General features: G+C 38.9%; 1 protein-coding gene across 1 annotated transcript; it reads left to right on the forward strand.

The window, feature by feature from the left end:
* The first annotated feature begins 3,046 nt into the window (after positions 1-3,046).
* Positions 3,047-19,660, forward strand: hcn3 (hyperpolarization activated cyclic nucleotide-gated potassium channel 3). The gene is made up of 7 exons (XM_084739155.1): positions 3,047-4,060; positions 10,871-11,300; positions 11,407-11,568; positions 11,956-12,174; positions 12,696-12,842; positions 15,163-15,403; positions 17,741-19,660. Exons 1-7 carry the CDS (start codon positions 3,600-3,602, stop codon positions 17,941-17,943), a joined length of 1,863 nt encoding a protein of 620 aa, XP_084595281.1. The 5' UTR covers positions 3,047-3,599; the 3' UTR covers positions 17,944-19,660.
* Positions 19,661-20,176: the final 516 nt, after the last annotated feature.

A 20,176-nucleotide genomic window follows, 5' to 3' on the forward strand; every position in this document is an offset into this window, starting at 1 on the left:
ATTTTCAAAAAGTTTGCAATAACTCATGAACACATTGAAAACTTGAGTTATGCTTTCAGGAGTCTTCACCAAGCTAATGTATAAAAGTGTACCGCATTTTTCCTCAAAGGCGAGGCACAAACGTGAAAGTTCATAATTGGCTGCATCGATTTGTACAAAATCTTTTTGCACAGTCTCGGGTCATGACTCAGTCTGTGCATGAATTTTGGTAATGAATGATTAAACTGGGCGTGACTTATTCCAACAAATCTAAACAAACCAAACTTTAAAAAAAAAATCAGCCGTTTGTCCTGCAGAGCTGAAATTTCTTCGACACAGCTGCTGAATTGTGGCAAAAGTTTGTTTCAGTTCAGAAGTCCAAAACTTTATTTTTCAAAATCTGAGAAATCAGTTAACATCTCTATCTCCAAAACTCTTCATTCAAATGGGACCAAAATCAGCACAGCTGTTCTCTAGATGGTCAATATCAAATATTTTTGAATTGTGTTTAGATCGGTCAAACGGTGAGTCTGCAGTGATATTTAATGTCTTGCAGTAATTTGTTCTGTATACACAACATCTGATGTGATTGTCTCAACTTGTAAGAAGGTCCGTAGAAACCACGTCCTTCCAGTGGTGCAGTCTGTAAGTCACCTTTTCTGGGGATCCAAAGGTCAAGGGTTCAAAATCCCCACATGATCAAGTCCCACTTGCAAACAATGTGACGACCTCTGTATGACTGTGTTGTGTTTCTTATCAATTTCTTACAATCATCCAAATACTCACAGTTTCCTTGGACCCTGTTCATTGCGGCCACATTAAATGTTGCTGGGAGCATTATCTTGTATGTGGACTTTTGACGTCCAGTGCCTGGTATCTATTGCATTGGATGTGTGTGCATTTGTAAACTTTTAGCGATGAAACACTAGACTTCAGCAAGGAGACATCATTAGGAGTGACCCAGTAACTGCGACTGCAGCTTCTCAAGTGTGCCTGTTAGAGTGTCTGAGTCAGTGGTGTAAATGTGAACATGACACCTGCCACTTCACGGAGTGCACGGCCGACAATGGTGAAATGTGACCTGGGACAGGGGTCTGCATAATGGGGACTGACCTGGTCACAGACAGGAAGATACAAGGAGAGACCACAGGAGGGCAGCATGGAGCAGGTTTACAAGCTTGTACTCAGGATTGACTTTCTGAACACACAGGTGTAATTACTAATAACTTTGAATGACCTGTATCTCAGTTGTATCTTATCTTTCTAGATATTCTTCTGTAAAAATGTTTTAATTGAATTATTCCTTATTGCAAATATGTATCCATAAAGCATTGTTTTATTCTTATTTCTGATTACATTTTCAAGATACAGCTTCTGAATGCAACAAGTTTGAGTCTTATCTTGTGTCTGGATAATCATAAAAAATGATTAATGTGGTGACATAAACAACTAAAAGCGATCTGATGCAAGCGAGCTGGACTTGCTTTCCTGAATCTTTTCTTTATTTCAATAAAATTCAGTGTGATCATTGTATTAGTAGTTTCCCTTCTATTGAAAAATGGTTGCTAAGTATAAAATTGTTTTTTGTTGGGCGGCATAACAGAAAAAGTTTGAGAGCCATTGGACAAAACTGTGAATAACAATTGCAAAATCAGTGATGTATTAATTGCTGATTAAAATGATTGTTAGTTGCAACTACCTTTGTAAACTCCTTACACTTTAGAGATGCTGATGGGCATTTTTTCACCTTTGGAGAAATCCAGTCAAGCTGTTTCCCCCTGTTTCCAGTCTTTACACTAAGCTAAGCTAACAGGCTGCTGGCTGCAGCTCCACATTAAGTAGTCAGACACAAGTGGTATCAATTGTCTCATCTAACGCTTGGCAAGAAAGTGAAGAAGTGTTTTTCCTAAAACAAACAAACAAACAAACAAATCCTTCCTTTAAGGAATTTATTCATGAATTGAGTCCAGTGGTGGAATTACATCTAATCAAGAAATGTACTTACAAATTTAAGGTACCTGTACTTTCCTTAAGTATTAACATTTTATTCAACTTTATGCTTCTACTCATCATAAGTCTCTCAAATTAAGAAATAATATGACTTTTTAAACTATGCTAGTTTAAATGGCAAATTTATATTAGAAAGTGCACACTGAAAAAAACAGGTGGTTGTTTTGTCTTGGTAAAAGCAATATACACTGGAAAAAAGAAAATTGTTGAACTAACTTAAAAAAAAATAAAAATTATTTAAACCCAATTGCTTTAAGTCAGTGGTACTTTATAAGTTGATTGTTTTCAAATCAACAGTTTGCATTAATACAACTTGAATTTAAGCCGAATTCATTTCAAAGTTTCCAATTTTCCGATTCATTTTTTTTTTTTTTTTTTTACCCAAACTTAAGCTCCTAAACAACCCAGTAGTGATGATTTCAGTTCTACTCGTATGTTTTCTGTTCTGTTTCAGTTTGTTAAATATAATTAACATGACTGCTGGCGTTAGCCTGACTTAATAATAGTGGGTTTTGGGTCGGTGAGTTTGAGAAAACTCTTTATGAGTTCAGGTGGACCGTTCTATATCTGACACAATACATTATTTGATCACGAAATGCACTTTTGTCATACATTATACATACCCTCTTTTCCAAATCACCAAGAGAAAATTGCACATTAACTGCAAGGAGAAGATCTGGAGACACATCATGACGTCAGACGCACAATACTAACATAAAAGATAAAACTGGCACGGTTTATTTTACTTTATTTATTTATTTATTTATTTATTTATTACAGTGGCCTACGATGCTTCTTGTCTGTTGTATTTTACAGTATGTGTCTTATTAAAAGAATATCGAGCGTGTTTGTAATTTGTTTCTGACCAGTATAAACTCAGATATTCATTATTATTCTGTTGCTGTGCAACACGACCTGCAGCCGTTATGACCACCCGGTCCGGGACACGTCCCATAGGAGGAGGGAGGGCATTTCCACAGCAGGGAGGAGGAGGAGGAGGAGGAGGTGGAGGAGAGAGGTGAGTGGACGCAGTTATGCCAACAAGCCGATTATTGAAGGCTACTGAGCCCTCTCTGTCAATTTGCGTCCGTCCTCTCATGGTCAAACAGAGGCGGACGCATCTGAAGCTAAAGTTTTTTATTCTGACTCGGAGCAGGTTTCATTCATTCATCACGGGGAAGTACTTCTTTAAAGGACGCTTCAACTTTTTCTGGATTAATATTGTAAGAACCTGTGTGGGCAAAGCCATTGTTTCTATTATATGAGATTATGACTCTCGCAGTGTATCTGTGATACTCTTTAGAGAGCTGAGAGTGACCTGCTACTGAATAGTGTTTTGTAGTTGCTGTTTTATATTTTTATCTAAGGTAGGTGCTGGTATTTTATCTTTGCATCCTGCTTAAAAGTGACTCAGGATAGTTTTTTAAAGTTTTGTTTGTTAACACTAACAAATTTAATCTATAAATGTACACTAAAATGCATCTCATAGAAATGGCAGCTGCAGTAAACTTTATTGGTAAGTGAACTTGACAATCAGGACCCTGCAAGCCAAATCACAGGGTCGGTAGGGCCCTGTCTGCTTTGCCCAGTTCAAACTGGAGGGTTTGAAGATGACCAGCCTCTCCAGGAGCACAGACGACCAGAGAGGCATCGGCGAGAGCCCGGCTCACAAGCCGGAGACGTCCAGGTACCGCAGCTGGAGCAGCCTCCGCTTCTCCAGATGGAGAAGCAGCTCCCAGAGGACGGGGAGCCCCCCGATGACCCCGTCCCCGAAGGCAGACAAGAGGAACGATGTGACCAGGACGCTCTTCTCCCTGGTCAAGACTCACAACGACGACTACACGGCGGATCCCGATGGCCTGCTGGACACCAACGTGGAGGGCGAAGGGGACGAAGAAGGCGCCCAGCGGGACCAGTCCACCTACTTCCAGAGGCAGTTTGGGTCCATGCTGCAGCCCGGAGTCAACAAGTTCTCCCTGCGCATGTTCGGCAGTCATAAGGGTGTCGCTGCAGAGCAGGCCAGGGTCAGGAGCTTCGGAGTGTGGATCATCCACCCCTACAGTGACTTCAGGTAACCATGAGGGCTGCAGCTAACGATTATTCCCAGTATCGATTAATCTGTGGGTTATTTTCACAATCAATCAAGTGATCAAGTAAGTTAACGTCGGCCTTTAAATTTGAAGTTGATTGAATCTGAGTAATTTTCTGCTCAGATAAACTTGATATCAATTCAGTTGCACTTGCAGAAATGTGTTCATTAAGTTATTATGTTGAGGCAACAACTCTTCAGTCAGAAAGATGGACGTTACAAACCAAAAGAAAGATCTCGAGAAAGTTTTAACTCTCAAACAATGCTTGCTGAGAAGAATGCTAACATGCTGATCGTGCTGGTTTAGAAACTTAATTTAATGAGTTGATTGAACTTTGTACTGTGCATTCATTCAATTCAAAGAACTTAAAGTTAGAAGTACTCATTTTCATACGTTCTTAAGTATTCTGAAAATAAATACAAGAAACTTTGAGTTTAATTAACTTGGATAAATAAAACTTGCATTTGTTAAGTTAATGAGAAAGGATTAGTTGATTCCACTAAATTCCTGTATGATTTTTTTTTACAGTATAAAATGTCAATAAATGCTCATCAGTATTTTCCAGAGACTGAAAAGGCGTCTTCAAATTGCTTCTTTTGTCCAAACAACAGTCTAAATCCCAAAGACTCTTCAATTACTGTCATAAATGGCAAACACTTTTTAAGAAGCTGGAACCAATAAATGTCACGACATCTGGTCATTAAGAAGTTGGGTCATCCTCAGAATTTCTCAGACAAAAAACCTAAATCAAGGTGTAAAAACATTTTATTTTAAGGTAGGATTTGTCTGAGCTGTTGGTAAACGTTTTGGCTTGGTAAAGCGTCCCGGGTACAGCAGAATAATGAGAAAATGTTTGTAGATGCAGATCCCCACCACAGACGTCTAGTGGCTTATCAGTGATGACTGAAAGGGATTGTGTATAAAAGTGTTTATGCATTGATTTTAAAGAAAAGCTTACCTAACATACATTGACTGAAGAAAATAACAATAAAACTAAAAGGAAATTATCTGAGCTATTAGAAACGAACTGTAACAAAACAAAACAAAAACAAAAACTAATGTAAAAAAAAACAAAAAACAAAAAACAAAACTGATCTTCCATAAGCCTCCCTTGAAAGCATCCAGTTTTGATCAAACCAAGCAGCCTGTGACGGTGCTCAGATCTGATTTTTCCAAGGACAGACAGGCGGTACAGCAGCTGATGTCATGGTTCCTCGCACATGATAAGGCGATGAAGGGATTTGATTAGTGATACAGTATATAGAACAAGATCATCTGGATTAATGACTCTCTTTCTCCTTGGTGATGAGGAGGGAGCTCTGCATTCATTGATAAATTTAGGCGATCCAGGATGTTCCATTTGAAAAATAATTTATTTTTCTGCTTACTTTTGCAGGATTTGTCAGATCATTTAGCTTTTGGGGCTCCTTTGAACAACATCTTGGCAGCGATGCCCAAGCGAGCTGCGTCTGTGCGCTCACTAATAATAGCCAGAATCAAATTTAAACAATTTTTAAACATCAGGCCTATGCCAGACAGAGAGGATAAACCCATGCAGGGGGATTATTGCCCATAAGAATCCCTATAATTCCAATCTTGCTCTATTATGCAATAATACACAGACAGCTGAGGGGGGGATTATTGCAGGCCTGCTTTCCTTAGACCTTATGCTCCGACTTCCTCTTTAAAATGGATGAGTTGGAACAGCACGTTTTTGGCGCTCGGTTATCCTGTTTCGGGTTTAAGGTCAACTAGCTGCTTCTATTTCTAGCTTCTCGAATCTGGTTTAAATCAGAATCTGGTTTAATGCCAAGTAAGTTTTCTCATACAAGCAGGTGTAGATTTTAAGATCTCAATAGGATTTATTTTTGACAAACATTCTGAATTGTTGTTTGGTGCCTGAATTTTGTGTTTTTCTTTTCATTAATAAAACATTTTTACTATAAATTGATGCAGAAAAGGCACAAATTGGTGCATGAATCACAAAATCACAAGAATGCAGGAGATGAAGTGTCACCATTGCATGCAAGGAATTTGTCTTGGTGTTTCTGCTGCTAAAATAAACACAGCAGAAAAGTATGTAAGAGATAATGAACAGTGAGCAGGTCATTATGGTGAAATAAACCCTGACAGGGTGATGCAGGATGCTGCTTAGTACACGCCTACTTACTGAACAACTTAAAAAATAAATAAATATTGATTTAACAATGATTTTATTGATTTAAAATTAGATTATTGTTTCTGCTAAGTCCTTTGGAATTTATTCTGATCAGAACTGGAACTGTATCAGTATAATCTGATAAGATCCGTTAGCCCAAACTAGGACATAAATTGTTGTTTTGTGCGGCATGCTGTAAAGAGCAAAGAAAAATTACATTTATTTTAATTTAACATTTTTGAATGGTGCTGACCAATCAGGGCCATCAGGAGACCCATCAGAAACAACATTAGAAGTGAAGCTTGCAGTTAAACATTTTTTATGAAATGTGTCATCTGAAAATGACCATTTGAAAATTTATTGCAGGATTTTCTATGGTTTACAAAACATGGGTTCAAAAGTTCAGCGGAAAAAGTCTGTTTAAGACTATTTAAGTCATACTCCTAAAAACACCTTTTCAGGAGCGTCATATTAGGGAGTCTGCCTCTGCCAGTATCTGTGCGATGTGCAGTAGTAGATTGTGCAGATTGCACAAATAATAAATAATAATAATAAAAGAATAAATAGGTATGATGATGATTAGCAGGTATAATATTTACTTTTAGCACTAAACACAATGCTGGAAATATCTTATGTTTTGCAGGTAGTTGGTCACAAATCAAAGTATTGGACAAATAAATAAATTTCGGACCCGATGATGTTGCTTGATAAACGTTGTTAGCCACTTAAAAAATCGTTGAGATATTTGACTCTGTAAATGTCATGGTGGCACCAGAAAAAGTCAGTGGATCATCAATGTCACTAGGATTTATTATCTGGAGATCATGAATGTCTGTTTTATTTTTTATTTATCTTTACAGGAAATGCATTATATAAGCCATCTGTCAAAGCTTTAATTTTAGTTATCTGAGTGTCAGACTTATATAGTTATTTATAACTTTTGTTTCTTTGCAAAGCTGCTAACTAAAATTAGTGGTGAAGCACATTCAATCCTGGATTCATATTCAACATAAAATGTAATAAAACCACTTCCCTATTCCTCTTCTACCCCCACTGTTATTAAAAGCTTGTTTAGTAGGTTTTAATACAGCAGAATTAATTCTGCTTTTCTCACACACTCATACAAAACACACACATACTGTATAATGGACATGCTTCATGTAACCAGCTATAATACCATCGAGAGTCTTTGGTGGAGTTATTAGCAGCAAGCAACCACTAATCTGCTGCAACATGAGAGGAGATGATAAGTAGTCATGTAAAGCAGTGTGTAGACACAGAGGACACGGACACGAGAGATTGATGTAGGGATAAACGTGAATGAGAGTGAGGAACTAATCTATCGGTTCCTGTGGCTCTGAGAGGCTAAAGAAGGAGGTCATTTTCTCACAGGGTTCATATTGCGAAGTGTGACGGTAATCAAAAATAGTCTGGTTCATATTCTGTTACTGTGTCTCCGTAAGGGAAGAGAGACTGACAGACAAAGTGATTGACACTCGATGGAAACAATCTGTAAGGAAACCTAAACCGTGTAGCATGTTGATGTACGACGAGACACTGGAGACCTAAAGGAAAATGAGACTTGTATAACATGAAGCAGACGAGTGCAACTGTGCACATCGCAGACGTCTGGGGTCCAACATCCTGAAAGCAGCAGACTGTGTATCAGACATTTCGAGATTTAGTGACATTTTCTTTCCTTCATTGTCTTCTTTGATGGTATATTGACCCTGATGAGGTAAACACCATGTATTTTTGATGAGAGGGATTCCTCCTGTGTCAGGAGCTGTTATGAGAGTAAGGGTCACACTGAAATGGGTCATTCCCTGGATGACGCACTGCACTGTCCTCCTAATTGGATGACTGCATTTGACCTTCGTGGCTGTTTCAAATTCTGTAACTTAAAGGAATAGTGTGACATTTTGGAAATGCATATTCGTTATCTCGCTGATGGGTGAAAAAAATGATTAAAGTCAACTTTGTCGTCAGTTCTGACATATGTACAGGACATTTAGAGGATCGAAATGCCAGTTCTCTCAGACTGCAGTGATGGTAAACAAAAAAAAATGCTAGGATAGAAACAAAATACTAAAAAGATCAGACTGAATTAAACATCACTCTCATATCTGTCCAGTAAATATAGAGCTAGGAAGAGGAGGCGAATAGCTTTGCTTAACATAAAGATAAGAAAGAGGGGGAAACAGGTACACTGTCTGTGTCCACAGGTACAAACCCTGATTCCAATTCCAATTTAATGCCTGCAACATGTTTCAAAAAAGTTGGGACAGAGGCATGTTTACCACTGTGATACATCACCTTTTCTTTTAACAACACTCTTCCACCAATTGTGGAAGTTTTTGAAAGTAAAATTCTTTCTCGTTCTTGCTTAATAAGACTTCAGGCGCTCAACAGTCCGCGATCTTTGTTGTCGTATTTTGCACTTCATAATGCACCACACATTTTCTGTGGGAGACAGATCTGGACTGCAAACAGGTCAGTCCAGTGCCTGAACTCTTTTGCTATGAAGCCACGCTGTTGTAACATGTGCAGAACATGTCTTGCTGAGAAATAAGCAGGGACGTCCCTGAAAAAGATCTTGTCTGGATGGCGGCATATGTTGCTCCAAATCCTGTATGTACCTTTCAGCATTAATGAGGCCTTTATAGATGTGACGGTTACCCATGATGACGTGGACACTAACACACTCCTTTCTGAATTTTGTGTTGGTAACAATCTGGATGGTCCTTTTCCTCTTTAGCCTGGAGGACACGACGTCCATGATTTACAAAAACAATCTGAAACGTGGACTTGTCAGTCCATCTCAGATGAACTCAGGCTCAGAGAAGTCCGCAGCTTTTCTGGATGTTGTTGATATATGTCTTTTGCTTTGCATGGTAGAGTCTTAACTTGCATTTGTAGATGCAGAGACAAACTGTTTACTCACGTGTTCCAGAGTTCATTTAGTATTCTACAGTCACGTGGGTTTTTAATGCATTTTTTGATGCAGTGCTGACCACAAGGTCTATTCTATACATGCCTTCATGGTGGTTTACTGACGTGTCTGTCGCCAATAGATATCTCTAAAGTTTTGTATCTCAGGTCAATATAAATACTGCAACTAGATTGGTTCCCAGAAGCAGACAACTGCCGTAATCCTAATTTTAAACTGTTATTTACCCAGGTTTCACTCTCGGTTATGTGCATTCATAACTGGATGTTGTCCTTTACAACCACAGTTTGACCTGCTGGCAACTGAGCAGCTCCACTCGAGCTGTTAGGGCAGACCTGCCCGTTTTTCCTGTATCTCAAGGACGTCTCCCAGCGCCCTCCTGTTTCGATGTTTCTCCCAGGAAACTCGCATAATTTGGATGGCCCTCGATTTTGTGAATAATCATCATACACTGATCCATTTGTATGTTTATCTGACGTCACCCAAGTTTCCAGATTGTCTATGAAACACAATCTACAGACATAATCCACATACTACATACGATTTTAACCCATCTGTCACAGCAACCTGGCTACCCACAACCCAATTCAAGGGCTCAGTGTGCAGCTGCTCTCTGCAGCTAACACACAAACAGTGACACAAATAGACTTGAACAATGAATTAATTCATTATGTGATCAGATTTTGACTATTAGCCTCATTCTTCCTGCAGGGGTTAGGTTTAACCTTGGCAAAGCTCTCTGGGTCTCTTCTGAAATTCAGATCACACAATTAACTTTGGACAGTCTGCACCGTTACTGGGATTTGCTCATATCCATGGATAAACCAAGAACACCTGAGCCAGTAAGATGTTTCCAGTGATTTCAGTATCTATCAAATGTGTTGAAATTCATTTGTAAAACTTGCACATTATTTCTCACACATGTAAACTTAAGGGCACTTGCTGAGAGCAGGCCTTCACCAAGGCCAAATGTCTATCTCGTTAATGAAAGTGAAAAATAATTTGCACATTTACATCATGATTCAGATCTGCTCAAAAATGTAATGGGCTCTTCCCTGGCTCTTGCTACACCCTTTTAACAACTTTCATGAAAATTGAGCGAATAGTTTTTCTGTAATCCACCTGAGAGACAAACCAACGAACCTGAAAACATAAACTCCATGACAGAGGTAGCATTTCATCTTCTAATTTTATGCAGCAGTTCTTGTCTGTTAGCCTGCAAAAGACAGGCTTGGTGGAGATATAAGTATTTTTCTGTTTATTGTATGAATTTTCTCTGAATATGAATTTGTTAATACATTGAAGAACAATTTAATCTCAGTGTATGATTAAGTTTAACCACAATCTGCCAGCCGTACCATTATTTCAAAGGAGAATCAAACATTTTTAGGGAACTGCATAGTAATTAACAACTGTTTTTGTCCATAGACTGTCCACTCATTTACATACAATAGAAACTGGAGTTAACTCCTCCTGTCACTCCTTGATTTGAGCAGAACTGTTTTGTAACAAGGTTCAGTATGAACTTAACTGTTTTAAGCACTGAAACAAGAAGGAAAAACACTCAGCTTGTAAGCATATAACATATAAATATGCAGTTGTATCTCTGAACAGCAATAAAAGAAAAAAAGGTTTTGGGTTTAGTTAACAAAAATAAAATGCCCACACTTGTCTTCTGCCCAGGTTTTACTGGGACATTGTGATGCTCCTGCTGATGATGAGCAATCTGGTCATCCTGCCCTGGGGAATCACCTTCTTTGAAGACCAGAACACCATGCCCTGGATCACCTTTAACGTCCTGTCTGACACTCTCTTCCTCATGGACCTGGTCTTCAATTTCCGCACGGGCATCGCAGGAGAGGACAGCCACATCATCCTGGACCCCAGGGAGATCCGCATGCATTACCTCCGCACCTGGTTCCTGGTGGACTTCATCTCCTCCATCCCCGTCGACTACATCTTCCTCATCGTCGACCTGGAGGCCCGGCACGAGTCGTCCGACATGTACCGCACCGCCCGCGCCCTCCGCATCGTGCGCTTCACCAAGATCCTCAGTCTGCTGCGCCTTCTCCGACTGTCTCGCCTCATCCGCTACATCCACCAGTGGGAAGAGGTGAAGGAACCTCAAAGCTCGTGTTGTCATACAAAACAGCACACATCAGAAATGTTTCTCCAGTTTAATATCGTGTTTATCCTCCGTACAACTTTCTCTCTGTCAGATTTTCCACATGACCTATGACCTCGCCAGTGCTGTGGTGCGTATAGTCAACTTGATCGGCATGATGCTGCTGCTGTGCCACTGGGACGGCTGCCTGACCTTCATGGTGCCTATGCTGCAAGATTTCCCCCCAGACTGCTGGGTGTCTAAAAATAATATGGTGGTGAGTGCTCGTTCATTAATACATACTCACAAACAGTCTGCTACAGATGTGCATATGTTTTAATTTCCTAAAAATAAAAAATCCAATGAATTTTCTTGCAAATTTATATGCTTTATATATCATAATTTGGGGGAAAATAGGATTTTGACAAAGTTTTATGTGGGAAATATGCTTCTTTGTCAAAATGAGAAGCTGTTTCTAACTGAAAACTGTGTTTAGTTTGCATATAATTAATAACAAACTTACATTAATTCCAGGAAACTTACTGGAAATTATTAGGAGATCTTTGTCTTTGAAATACCGCCATCAAAAAGTTAGTGGCTTTTGCCATGAAAAGTATATTTTCTCATGACAACATTTGTGTTTTCTCCCCTTGTTTTTACTCAGAATGCTACATGGCATTTACAGTACTCCTACGCCCTGTTCATGGCCATGAGTCACATGCTGTGTATAGGATACGGTGCCCACCCTCCTGAGGGCATGTCCGACGTTTGGCTCACCATGATCAGCATGGTCGTGGGAGCCACCTGCTACGCCATGTTCCTCGGTCATGCGACTAACCTGGTCCAGTCGCTGGATGCGTCGCACCGCCAGTATCAAGAGAAGGTAACGGTCTCTGCACGGACTTGAAAAGATTAACAGCCCGAAACATTTTGACCTACAGCCTCAGGTGTTATGTGTCCTGGGAGCTTCACGTGGATGCTAATGTGATTCTGGCTGTGAGGTTTAATATCACAGCCATGTTTTATATCATAAGCTTGCTTACTTGCTCGTACTTTATTCGTGGAAACTGTGCCAAATGCCAAGAGAATATGTGTATTATCTAATGGATTTTGTGGCCTTACCGTAACCCTTTCCAGGGGATTTTCACAAGATAAAGCAGAATGGATGATAGACAAATGGCGGCACCTTTGTTGGAGATCACTGTTTGCTAATGCCCATTACAAATGAGTTTGTAATCCACTTAAAACTAGAAAAAAAAACAGCATAAATGCGTAATTATTTTGTGTAGAAATAATTCAGCAAACACATGGTCGAAAATGTGACATCTGACATGAATAATGTGGAATTTCAACTGTATCCTCGTGAAAGTCACATCACCATGTGTTTTGTACAAATGTTTGCAGTATAAGCAAGTGGAGCAGTACATGTCGTTCCATAAACTGCCAGCAGATGTGAGACAGAGGATCCACGATTATTACGAGCAGCGATTCCAAGGCAAGATGTTCGATGAGGACAGCATCCTCGGAGAGCTCAGTGATCCGCTCAAGGAGGTTTGTTGTCCTTTAAACCTTCAGTCCCGCTTCCTGTTGGTGGTTTCTCTCTGTTTCTCTCTCTTTTATTTACACGTGGCCACACAGATGCAAATTTAGGCCTGATTGATAAGGTTGAAATCAATATATTGATTAAACTGCAGGTTAGATTTCGATTAATTGTTTCCAATCAAATGTAAAAACAATTATAGAGGAAGAGGGATATTTTTATGGGTGACTGCATAGAGTTACTGTAAAACTCGTTGGTGGACTCAATGTTTGAAAATAGAGAAAAACGTGTTTGAAATGAATGAACAACGGAGGACTTTCATTGTGAAGAATTTAAGGAAACAGCACGTTTATCCCAGAGACTTACATGAATCATTTACAGCCACTTGACTCGAGCTTTGCTGAGCTTGTTTTCAGCCAAAAGACACACCTTCAAGCAGGTATTCCTGTTGTAATGGACACGCACACCCCTGCCATGCCGGGTTGATGGGCCGAGTCAAACTAAGTCAAGCCAAGCCAGCTCATATGAATTGAAAAGAGCTATAAGCGTCCTTCCAGTATTGAAAAAACAATGTAGTGCCATATAGGCTGCCTTCAATGCCTCTAAATGGTTGTTTTAATTTCACAGGTCTATCAGTTGCTGTTCTTTAAGCCACATCATTAAGCTATTTTGATCTAAATCAGGGATTGATCATGTGATTTGATCAAAGACGTAGGCATCGTTGTGGGATATTTTTTGGAAGTGTCAGCGTTCTGTGTGTGTGTGTGTGTGTGTGTGTGTCTGCAGCTCTTCAGTGTGGCTCAGTCATGTATCATGTATCCATTCAGTCAAACTATCAACTTACCTTGATCTATAGCCAAGCAGGCCGGCTGCACAGATAAGAAGAGGCAAACGTCGGTCATGGTTGTGCACAGGAATGCTGACGCGGCCAAATAAAACCAAGCACAGCCTGACACAGCCTGATAGAGCCGAACCCAGCCAGGTGCTGGACCGTAGCCACCTGTGTGTGTGTATGCTGGTATATGTAAGATGGTTTTAAAAATTACTCACTGAAAGGGCTCAAACCTCAGGGTGGGAGACAAAGCCAGCTGTGATCTATGTGGAAAGTACCTAGAAGACTAGATGACTTTTCAACGGCATGTTTGAATATGAGCGGCATGTTAAAAGAAGGAGGAGACACTCTAGAGTCTTAAAACAGTATATTAGAAGGTGTATTGAGTGTCTGACAAACCCTCTGTTCCTCTCCAGTGGGCGTCATTTTTGTCATCATTACTGACTCAATAAGACCTTTGCAGACACTGTTTTTCTACAGTTTTTGATAAGTGTTGTGGCAACGAGCCCAGACCATTTTGGCCCATTTTTAAGGTTCTTTGTCAGCGTAGCATCAATCTAGAAGTAGCAGATATGTGTCTGTTTGGTCTATGAAATGTCAGAAAATAGTGAAAAATGTTCCTCTTCCAATATCTTGTTTTGTTCAACCAACAGTTTAAAAAAAACCCCAAAAACATTCAGTTTCCAGGGATATAAAAGTGGCACATTGGAGAAGCTGGATTGTTTTTTTTTAACCTGCCTTTACAATTTTTAATTTTTTTTGTTGAATAATTAATGTATTTCTCTGGGTTTGATCACTGACACATTTGGGAAAATGTTGGTACACAACTCAACAAAATATATAACATTTCTTTAAATGTGGAAATGTTACATATTATAGCTTTGATCAACTATTTGTTTTGGCTGTAAATCGATATCTTCAAACGTCTTGTTAAGAACTGAAAGCTATGAGAAATAAGTTGAGTCATCGTTTAGTCAGTCGACAGTAAATCAATTTGCACACATTCACAGGCTTCAGCTTCCCGAACGTAAAGCACTGCTGCTTCTCTTTGTCGTATATAAAGTAAACTGACTCATTGGATTCTGGACTGTGGTCAGACGCAGTAAGACATGTCAAAACATCATCCTGGGCTGAGCCCTGGTTTTAAAGTTGCATAGACCAAATTGTTAATTAATCAATAAAATAATCAACCATACATATCAACATACAAAAGCAGCAAATTCTAACAATTCAAAGGTTAGAGTAATGTCACGTTGACTTTTTTGCTCCAAAAATTACAAATAATTGATTAATTGTTTGCCCTTTTATTTTCTGTTTGACTAATCTAAACTCTTCACACATGTAAAACAACTTATTTTGTCAGTTTCTAAATAAAATCACTAATGTGGGAGTGTAATAAAACAATAACACAGTATGTTTATATTGAACAGTAACTTTAGGGATTTCTCAGTATCACTTCGTCCTCATGTCGCCTCTCTTCTCTTCCTCCCACCCTGCAGGAGATTGTCAGCTATAACTGTCGTGGGCTCGTGGCCAACATGCCACTATTTGCCAACACTGACCCTCATTTTGTGACGGTGATCCTCACTAAGCTGCGTTTCGAAGTCTTCCAGCCGGGAGACTTGATTATACGAGAGGGAACGCTCGGTCGGAAGATGTACTTCATCCAGCACGGCACCGTCACCGTCATCCCACGTGGCAGTAAGGAGATTACGCTCAACGATGGAGCATATTTCGGAGGTAATTCATTTGTCGCTGACTTCACCCTTCAAACAGTTCTCTGTCAAATGTTTGAGCATGTAATGCTGCAACTCAATTAATAATTTTCTAAATGAATTGATTAATTGTTTGGTCTAGAAAAGTAAGAAAATAGTGAATTACAGTCACAACTGTTCAGTTGTACTTTCACCAACCAGGCAAGTTGTAGTTTAAATCCATGTCTGTCTAGACTTAATAATATATGATGTGAAAGAAGGAATTTAATGAAAGTTATTAAGTGTATTTTGGCAAAATGTAAGGAATCATTGACATGATTTCCAGTGAGAAACATGTCTTCTCTTAGAGACTTCATAGCTGAGTCCAAAATTCAATACTAACACTGAGCAGTACGTCTGAAAAGAATCATACTATTGTTTGTTCACACAAATGTATGTTAAATGATTTTAGGTATGTAGTGCATAGTGTGTGATTTTGGACACAGTACAAGTGTTTTTTGCAGAACTTCATGATGTCACATTGAAGTTGACCTTTGACCTTTTGGATATAAAACGTTAACACCTCCTCATTTCATCTAATCAATTCATCCTTGAGTCCAAGTGGACGTTTGTGCAAAGTTTCCTTCAAAGTTTTTCTTCTTGAGATATCGCCTTCACAAATTTAGGATGTATGGAAAGCCCAAAAACATAATTCCTCTGGTCACAGCTGTCGCCGGCACAGAGGCATAAAAGCGTCCATCACAATTTCCGAAAAACCTAAGTTAGCGTGTTTAGTTTTCTTGTGTTGCTTAACCAGCAGTCTCAAAGCCAATTATATTTACTTCTATGGAAGAGTAAGAAAATGAGAAGAAAAGTAATCCTTAATTGGCTCATCAATTAAGTATACAGTATACAGTAAACTGAATCTTTTTAAAGACTAAATCTGTCTTTAACATGTGAACTAGGGCTGTAACTAATGATTATTTTAGTTTTCAGCTCATCTGTTAATAATTTTCCAGATGAATCGATTAATTGTTTATAATATAACATAATATCATCAAAATTTGCCTGGATTGATGGCTCAACACTCTATAATCACTTACAAATTTCAGTGACAGACTACATTCAATGTATAAAATTTTCCTTCGACTCTTATTTTCCAACTTGTGATAGTAAGACGGGAAGACTGATCTCACTCGCTACTGCATCTGGTTAACATAGCTTAGCACAAAGACTGGAAACAAGGGAAAACAAGGGAAAACAGCTGGCCTGGGTCTTACCAAAGATAACATCTGGGTGTTCTCAGCCCGTGGGTGTATTTTCGTAGTTCTAGGAACTGTTGAAGGGTTTCCCCCTTTTTTGCACGGCAGGAACTGGGAACGATCGTAGTTCTTCGAATGCAGTTTAGAGGGAATTTTTTTTTCAGCCCCTGCTTCAGAGTAGGTACTCTCCCAGCACAAGAGGTACGTTGGCTGGTCAACGCATGAGTCAATGCAGCACCGGCAACTGTCATTTTTAAAACCTCGTGCAAACATTAGCTGGAAATTAGCAGTATAAAATAACAGCTCGGAACGTGGAAGGTGGACAGATGGACCAACGGTATTTCCTGTCAACTTGCAACATTAATCATTCACCACCACACAGCGAAGCAGCGCAGAGGGAAAATCAAGAAGCTGAAACAAGACTATGAAGACTAAAAACCCACAACAACCAAAGTGGATCTGATTTACCGGTAGCTGGTTGTTAGTCATTACTTATATGAGTCACTATAATGGCCACTGTGTGAATATGGTTGTTGCTGTTACATTTAGGCTTTTGCACTGATGAAAAAACAAGATAAAATGTGCTGGTAGGCGTATTTTGTCGCCTTTGTTCAGTTGTTGGCTATGTAATGGATGACGTACAGTGAGCAGGTCATTATTGCAAAATAAACCCTGACAGAGTGAAGCAGGATTTGAAACAGACAACAACTTGAATCATCCTGGTTTATTTTGCTATAATGTCCTGCTCACTGTACATTATCCCACTTCGTACACGGTAACTTACCAAAAAAAATGCTAATAATAATTTGACACAAAATATAAACTTTTGAAATGATTTTGTGGATTTAAAAATTATGTTACTTTTTCTCCAGAGTCTATTATCAGAATTGTATCCATAGCAACCGTTTGTTCTTCATAGCAACGATCTGTTATACATAGCAACAGTCTGCTATACAGAAATAACCTTAGAATGCTGTAATTAACCAATCAGAATCGAGTATTTATTTTTATTTATTTACCGCACAGACATGAGAGCGGTATCATTTCATTTAACTCTCTTTTCCAATACTCTGATCTATTTCTTTAATGATTAAACTGACCCTCTCTCTTCCTCGGTGCAGAGATCTGCCTGCTGACGCAAGGACGACGCACGGCCACCGTGAAGGCCGACACCTACTGTCGCCTTTACTCCCTGAGCGTGGACAGTTTCAACGAGGTCCTGGAGGAGCACCCCCTGATGAGGAGGGCGTTCGAGAGCGTGGCTGTGGACCGACTGGGCCGGGTCGCTCGCAGACCCAGTTATCAGCCTCCTCCACCCGAATGAATGACTTCCCTCTGAGAAGGGGACAGACATGTGGGGGATATTTTGTCACGCTTTGACTGAACTCGACCACATGAAGAAACCCTCAGTATAAATTTTGCTGATTGCAGTCGACTTTAGTACTCAGTGATGGACAATCTGGTGGAGACCCTGTATGAACATTTTTGTGTTAGATCTTTATACACTTCTCTCATTAGATCCATCATGTAATTTACAAACTGTATGATGAGAATAATAATCACTATTTTCTTGTTTCTTCAGTTACATTTTTGGTGACTGCTTTTCACCAACGGCAGCAACACTAGCTCTTCCAAATGTAAATACTGCTTGAAAAATCATCTTCTGCTTTCTGAAACTGCAGTTTTCATTATCCATCTCATCGTTCATACGAGATATTGGAAGCACCAGCTGGCTGATACATCATACAGCTTTATGTAGCTCTGAATCAAATGATCCCTCAGGTCTGTAGGTTGTATGAAGTCAGGGTTTAATGCTGTTGTTTACTGAGGATAAGCTGCTGTGATGTAATAACTGTACAGAGACAGATTATACACAATTATACATCACTGTTTAAATTGCCACATTTCTTGGTATTCTCATCTAAAGCTTGGAGAAAACAACTGAAGAGTTGACATTTGCATCTCTGCAGATCAGCATGCAGTATTATGAGGTGTGATGTTTTTTTTTTCCCCTGCACATTTTCTCAAGTTACTCACTTTCTTTTTTAATTGCTCCTTAATCTGTTTAAAATTTCTGCTGGCAATTAATTTGCAATCATACGTTTGGTTTTTCAAAATGTTTGTAATGAAAATAAATCTTCAGTCTTTTAATTAGCAGATAATAATCTGAGAACAAAAAAAGCTATGATTCATTTGAACTGCCTTTTAGCAAATGGATTAGGGTTGCAAACTTTGTGCATTTTCCTTAACTGATAGGTGAAAATGCTAACAACTGATCTGATGATTGACGATTTTTTCCCATTTTTTTTCTCATTTTAAGTTCAAGTTTCCTTATTCAATGAATGTAATAAACTATATTTTCAATCGGTTAATTCAGTGATTAATGATCAATCATCGACATCCCTAAAACAGATGCATCAGTGCAGAGAAATAACTGTTAGGAGATTTAAAAACTCTTTTCACAACAGACAATTTGATAAAACAGCAAAAGCCCAGGTAACAGTTAGTAACAGTTTCAGTTGCTCCCAGTAAAAACACAAACCAAAGCAGGTAAAATGGAATTCAGCTATAATTTAAATTAATCACACCTGTGATTTACCTGCTGTGATGTCACAGTGAAAAAGGCCTCCAATGAGAGTCACTGCTTCAAAACAAAATTTGACAGATGTGAATAGACTTAACACTAATACTGCAGATCGATAGTCTAATCAACAGCACAATAAGAAGAGATATTGATATTGATATAACAAGGAATAGTCTGAATATCTATTAGTCAATTATGTAGCCTCTGTGTGCTGTTATTACTGTAATGATTGATACAGTGTATTTTTTCATTTAGAGAAAAAGAGGCCCTTGGTTATAAAATATCATCATTTTAAAATAATATACACTAAGAATTACATTGGCACATGAATTTGTTCAATTTTAAACACAGTGCTTCACCTTTAATCTTTAATTTCAGATCAATGGTCCTTACACTGATGATGTAAATATAAATATTTCTACCATTTAAAAACAATATAAAAATGTATTTTTGCCTATGCAGTTTGGTTAGTTATTTATAAATGCCTTTGAACATGCACACACACACACACACACACACACACACACACACAAACACACACACACAAACTAGGCAATATCTCAATATAGGGGCATTAGACTTGATATAATTTTAGATTACCAGACTGTTTTAGCTGTTCTATTATTTGCCTTTACTCACGTAAAGTAAAGAAAGTTGTATAGCAATGTAAATAAATATTTTTGCCTCTAGACTGTTTTGGCATGAGTTGCTGACCTTTGGAGAGATCGCCTGTAGAGATGTCTGCCTCCTCTTTAATATAATGGAACTAGATGGCACTTGTGTTGTGGTGCTCAACGCGCCAATGAAATACATTTGAAAAACTAAACAACAATTCCTCTTTCCAGAAAACATGACTTGGCTACTCGAGGTAATTCACTAAACTTGTTGTGAACACTTTCACGTGGGAACTACTTTCTCTCTGCCAAACTACACCCAGGGACCACATCACTGTGGTGAAGGAAGCGTGCATCTA

This window comes from Lutjanus erythropterus, chromosome 16 (genome assembly GCF_056507025.1).
Source record: "Lutjanus erythropterus isolate fLutEry1 chromosome 16, fLutEry1.hap2, whole genome shotgun sequence".
NCBI lineage: Eukaryota > Metazoa > Chordata > Actinopteri > Lutjaniformes > Lutjanidae > Lutjanus > Lutjanus erythropterus.